The 6,461-nt window shown below is 48.1% G+C and overlaps 1 protein-coding gene across 1 annotated transcript in view; it reads right to left on the minus strand.

Annotated features, from left to right (window-relative positions):
- Nucleotides 1-3,425: 3,425 nt before the first annotated feature.
- LOC116545868 overlaps nucleotides 3,426-6,461 on the minus strand; it is a 20,090-nt gene continuing 17,054 nt past the window's right edge. The window contains exon 5 of the mRNA XM_032272292.1: nucleotides 3,426-3,864. Within this exon, the coding sequence (XP_032128183.1) occupies nucleotides 3,686-3,864 (179 nt within the window). The 3' untranslated portion in view covers nucleotides 3,426-3,685. The remainder of the gene's footprint in view (nucleotides 3,865-6,461) is intronic.

Consider the following 6,461-nt stretch of genomic DNA (forward strand, 5'->3'; position numbering starts at 1 on the left):
CTCCAAAAAAAAAAAAAATCGGCTGGGTGTGGTGGCACAAGTCTGTAGTCCCAGCTACTCGGGAGACTGAGGCAGGAGAATCACCTGAACCCAGGAGGTGGAGGTTGCGGTGAGCTGAGATCACACCATTGCACTCCAGCCTGGACAACAAAAGCAAGACTCCATCTAAAAAAAAAACAAAACGCAAAAAACTACAAGCACGGGGGAGCCTGAAAGGGAATCTAACAAGACTCCAGCAAGGCAAACCCAATGGGCCACAGGGAGAAAATGCCAGTGGCACCCAGACCCCAAACTCTACCAGCTGCCTCCCAATCAGGGGGCCTTTCAGAGCAGGAACCTCCAGCTCCCCTTCAGGAAAAATAATTCTGGATTTAGAAAAGAAGTCTATTCCTTTGTTGTCTACTCCCTCCTATTCTGCCCCGATTTCCTAACCAGACATACGGTTACAATTTTTACTTTAAAAATGCCAACAGAATAGAGCTATTTTTGTTTGTTTTTGAGATGGACTGTCAGTCTGTCTGAGTGCAGTGGCTAGATCTCGGCTCACTGCAATCTCCGCCTCCTGGGTTCAAGCGATTCTCCTGCCTCAGCTTCCCAAGTAGCTGGGATTACAGGTATGCGCCACCATGCCTGGCTAATTTTTAGTAGAGACAGGGTTTCCTCATGTTGGCCAGGCTCGAAACTCCTGACCCCCTGCCTCGGCCTCCCAAGTGCTGAGATTACAGGTATGAGCCACTGAACCCGGCCTTGGTTCGTTTTTTTTTAAAAGCAACAACAGAAAAAATTATGCTGGTAGCTGAAAAAAAAAAAAAAAAAATCAGCAAACAGAAATCTTTGTCATACGATCTGCCAGAAACTGCATGGTTTCCCTGTTAATCAGAAGTCTGAAATACTCCTTGCACATGTAGGGAACAAAGGGCCTTCTGTGGCTTACTCCTCTGCTGGGGGCGGAAGCCACAGCGTGTGCCTTAGGCACAAAGGCTTAGAAGCAGCCACTTTCCCAAGCTGACAGCAGACTGAAGGGCTTGTCAGAACCTCTCAAGCTTTGTCCTCGTAGGGGCAAAGAATCGAAGCAGGGGAGCACTGCTGCCCCAAGGCAAGGCCTTTCTGCAGCCCTGATGCAATTCTACTTCCTTTAAAGAGCAGCATGAGTGTGGGCAAGCCTGGATCCTCCACCTGCAGCTCCCAAAGATGCGCCTCACACAGCGGCCTTCGCCTGGGCAGCATTTTTTGGAAGATGGTCCTATTAAGCATTGTAACTCCAGTATTTGTGCAGAGCAAATGCTGTACCTGATGCCACTTGGAGCCCTGATGAGGGCTCTGCCAGAGCTACAGGATGGCATCAAGGGAGCTGAGGCTTGCAGGCAGGTGTGGCTTCCTGTCCATTATTAAGATTAAATAAAAACAAGGAAGGCCGGGGCACAGTGGCTCATGCCTGTAATCCCAGCACTTTGGGAGGCCGAGTCGAGCGGATCATCTGAGGTCAGGAGTTCCAGACCAGCCTGGCAAACATGGAGAAACCCTGTCTCTAGTAAAAATACAAAAATTGGCTGGGCGTGATGGCACACGCCTGTAATCCCACTACTCAGGAGGCTGAGGCAGGAGAATCGCTTGAACCCAGGAAGTGGAGGCTGCAGTGAGCAGTGGTCTTGCCACTGCACTCCAGCCTGGGTGACAGGGTAAGACTGTCTCAAAACAAAACAAAAACGAGGAAAGGCATTAGATGTCCTGTTGTCACTGACCTGAGACAGCCCTCGGGAGCCCTGCTGAACTTCTTATAGCCACATCCGGCTTTTTTTGGGTGAATATGAGCACGTAAAACTCAGTGCCTACAAACACCACCCACACACAAAGTGGGGGAGAGAGACTCAATTTTATTTTCCTTTTAAAGTCCAAATTAGGGCCAGGCGCGGTGGCTCACACCTGTAATCCCAGCACTTTGGGAGGCTGAGGCAGGTGGATCACTTCAGGTCAGGAGTTCGAGACCAGCCTGACCAACATGGCAAAACCCCATCTCTAAAAGTAATAACAGTAATAATAAAGTCCAAATTAAAGTATTTAAAATATTGGGAATTTTAACAAACATACATTTTTGTGGGAAAAGTGGTATAAAACACATCACTGAGATAAGCTTTATTTTGTAAATATTTAAGCCCACAGAAATACTTACTTGAATATGGCTATTACAATTATATTAACCTAATTTTTAAAAAAGCCAATTTTTGGGTTAGAATAATTTTTTTTTTTTTTTTGAGATGGAGTCTTGCTCTGTCACCCAGGCTGGAGTGCAGTGGTGCGATCTCAGCTCACTGTAACCTCCACCACCTGGGTTCAAGCGATTCTCCCACTTCAGCCTCCCAAGTAGCTGGGATTACAGGCACCCTCCATCATTATTGTAGAGACGAGGTTTCACCATGTTGGCCAGGCTAGTCTCGAACTGACCTCAGGTGATCCGCCTACCTCGGTCACCCAAAATGCTGAGATTACAGGCGTGAGCCACCTCGCTTGGCCTTTGTTTTTTTTGAGACAGGATCTGGCTGTGTCACCCAGTGGTGGGATCTTGGCTCACTGCAGTCTGGACTTCCCTGGCTCAATCAATCCTTGAAGCTCAGCTTCTAGAGTAGCTGGGACTACAGGCATATGCTAGTATACACAGCTAATTTTCGCATTTTCTGTAGAGGCAGGGTTTCACCATGTTGCCCAGACTGGTTTTGAACTCCCGAGCTCAACTGATTTGCTTGCCTCAGCCTCCCAGATTGGTGGGATTACATGAGGTGAGGAGTTGTGAGCCACCATGCCTGGCCATTTAATCTTCATGTTTAAGGAAAGAGGAAAATAAGTGCTGCTGTTTCTTGTTAATTTGCTTACAGCATTGAAGAATCTACTAACATAGTCAACACCAAGAATCAAGTTAAACGTTTTGGCTTGCAATGAAATGGCACTTGCTTTCATGTCCTCACACCGGACCGCATTCAGGGTGCAGCCGGTGAGGACCCACCAGCTGATGACTCACAGCGAGGGAGGTCTGACCCCGAGGCCAGCATACAGACACTTGGCAGCCAGCTTCCAAATCATTCCCGTCAGCAAGCTTTTTGATTCTGTAAAGGTTTATTAATATTTTTATTTTATTTATTGATTTGATACAGAGTCTTGCTTGGTCTCCTAGGCTGGAGTACAGTGGCATGATCTCGGTCACTGCAACCTCCGCCTCCTGGGTTCAAGCGATTCTCGTGCCTAAGCCTTGAGTAGCTGGGATTACAGGTGCGTGCCACCACGCCCAGCTAATTTTTGTAGAGATGGGGTTCTGCCATGTTGTCCAGCCTGCTCTCAAACTCCTGACCTCAAGTGATCCACCCGCCTAGGCCTCCCAAAGTGCTGGGATTAAAGGCGTGAGCCAGCGCGCCAGGCCGATATTTTTAAATAGCTCTGTTTTGAATTGGTGTAATTCGAAACACAGAAAATGGGCACCCAGTGCTTGGGCCTTAATGCCATGTCCGTGACAACAAGCTGGCCTAGAGCCCACATCAGCGAGACCCACCCTGTCCCCAGATAGGCCACGGCCCCCTTAGGAAGAGGTGGGCTTCCTGGGATCACTTCAGTTTTTCTCAGAGCCCCTGTGAAAGGAGCTCCTCTAACCATCTGCTTCCCATGGAAACCTGGACTCTGGCTGTGTCATGGGGGACTCCTAGTTGCTCATCTTCTTTTGCTTCCATTTGAGCTTGTTCCAAATCCTTTCCAGAGCCACTTTTCCCATGCAGAAAGTGATGGCGAAGTTGCGCTTGTACCAGTCTCTGTAGAGAAACAGGATGCACAGGTGACATGGCAGCAGGAAATGGGGCTTGGTGCCCTCGCCCAGGGGCAGCTCTCAGCCAATGTGAGTTCAACTGACCAGGCCTCTGCCCTCACCACCGCCTCTCCCTTTCCTCGCCCTTGTTAAAGCCAAACTATCCAGAGAGGCCTCAGAGAGGCCTGCTTTTCAGGCTGAGAGTGAGACCCACTGGCAATGCCTGGAGCCCTCCCGAACCCAACCTTCTGTTTCTGGAGGCCACTGCCATCCTCCTTTGGTGTTTTGCTTTTTTTTTTTTGAGAGGGTGTCTTGCTCAGTTGCCCAGGCTGGAGTGCAGTGGCATAATCTTGGTTCACTGCAACCTCCTGTGTTCAAATAATTCTCGGCCTCCTAAGTACTCCTTTGATTTTTACTAAAAGATCCAAGAGAGCCCTTGGAAACCCCAGGCCTCCTGGGCTGGCCACATCCCAGGGGTGTGATGGGGCTACGACCACTCTGGAGGCTTTGCATGGCAGGACAGAAAGCTCCTTTCCACCTGCAGACCACCTTTACGCCTCCACCTACTTAAGTGATGCTGTCATGAGGAGCAGGGCCCAAAGTAAGTGCGTGCTTCTAGGGAAAGAAAACCGGTAGCCCATGGATTACAGTTCTTAAAGGAAAAGTCATGTTCCATTTCACTAATACAGACAGCCTGATTCTATGACATTCAGGTGAAAAGGCAAACCAGGCTTCTGCTGTTGCCATAGGGAAGGCAGGGGCAGGAGGTGGGGATGGGGACCGGGCTCCTCTAAAGCCTGATCTTGGGTAAGAGGGAAAACATGAAGCCTATCAGAGATTGTGCCTAGTGTAAACAAGCTGTGTGTCCAAAGACCAGGGAAAGATGATACTTGCTTATTTGAATGACTTAACTAATTCCGAGTAATACAAGACCACCTTAGAAATGGAATCCAGATATTTCAGGACTAATCTTTAGGTCAGACTGTCCCTCACTGAGCCCATCTAGCTTTTGACCATACCGACATTCTTTCTCTCTCTCTCTCTTTTTTTAGACAGGGTCCCACTCTGTGGCCCAGGCTGGAGTGCAGTAGCAGGATCTCAGCTCACAGCAACCTCCACCTCCTGGGCTCAAGGGATCCTCCCGCCTCAGCCTCCTGTAGCTGGGACTACAAGTGCATGCTACCATACCCAGCTAATTTTTGTATTTTTTGTAGAGACAGGGTTTTGCCATGTTGTCCAGGCTGGTCTCAAACTCCTGGGCTCAAGCGATCTATCCGCCTTGGCCTCCCAAAGTGCTGGGATTACAGGTATGAGCCACCCTGCCTGACCCATATTGACATTCTTGAGGTCTGGCTTCGCCTGCCCATCAGACTCTGTAACTGTTTTATTTTTGAGACAGGGTCTCACTCTGTCATCTAGGCTGGAATGAGTGGTGGGATCTCAGCTCACTGTACCCTCAACCTCCTGGGCTCAAGTGGTCCTCCTAGCTCAGCCTTCCAAGTAGCTGGAACTACAGGCACACGCCACCATGCCTGGCTATGTGGAGAGACAAGGTTTCACTGTGTTGCCCAGGCTGGTCTTGAACTCCTAGCCTCAAATGATCCACCCACCTTGGCCTCCCAAAGTCATGGGATTACAGGTGTGAGCCACTGCATCCAACCTACAAATATTTTAAAGCAAATCTCAGATATCATGTCCTATTATTTCACCTGTAAATATAAGCCATTATATATCTGTAACCAGCTAAAACATTTTTTTAAAAAAGCACATAATCACAACATTATAATTCTGTGCAAAATGTACAATAATTTATTAATACAAACTAATATGCAGTTACTGTTCAATTTTCTCTATTTGTCCAAAATATCATTTTACAGGTGGGTATCTGAATCAGGAGCCAAATGAGGTCTAAACATTGCAAGCTCCCCTACCTTTTTAACTTTTAGAATTCTACTTACCTGTGGAAGAAACTGGACCATTCATTTGAGGAATTTCCAACATTTGAATTTAGTTGATTCTACCTTCAGTTCTCATTTCAGTCTTTCTTTTTTTTTTTTTTTTTTTTTGAGACAGAGTCTTGCTCTGTTGCCCAGGCTAGAGTACAGTGGTGCAATCTCAGCTCACTGCAACCTCTGCCTCCTGGGTTCAAATGATTCTCCTGCCTCTGCCTCCCGAGTAGCTGGGACTACAGGTGTGTGCCACCATGCCAGCTAATTGTTTGTATTTTTAGTAGAGACGGGTTTTCACCACATTAGCCAGAATGATCTTGATCTCCTGACCTCGTGATCCGCCCGCCTCAACCTCCCAAAGTGCTAGGATTACAGGCATGAGCCACAATGCCCAGCCTAAAAAAACTGGTATCTTTTTAAGCCACTGCAGTCACTTCAAAAATAAAGTTGATAAAGTCTTGCAACTTCTACCCCTGATATAAATGTGAATGGGATGCTGTTAAATTCAGGTAAGAGCCGGGCGCGGTGGCTCAAGCCTGTAATCCCAGCACTTTGGGAGGCCAAGGCGGGTGGATCACGAGGTCAAGAGATCGAGACCATCGTGGTCAACATGGTGAAACCCCGTCTCTACTAAAAAATACAAAACATTAGCTGGGCATGGTGGCGCGTGCCTGTAATCCCAGCTACTCAGGAGGTTGAGGCAGGAGAATTGCCTGAACCCAGGAGGC

This window comes from Sapajus apella, unplaced genomic scaffold (genome assembly GCF_009761245.1).
Source record: "Sapajus apella isolate SASKATOON/1434 unplaced genomic scaffold, GSC_monkey_1.0 scaffold414, whole genome shotgun sequence".
NCBI lineage: Eukaryota > Metazoa > Chordata > Mammalia > Primates > Cebidae > Sapajus > Sapajus apella.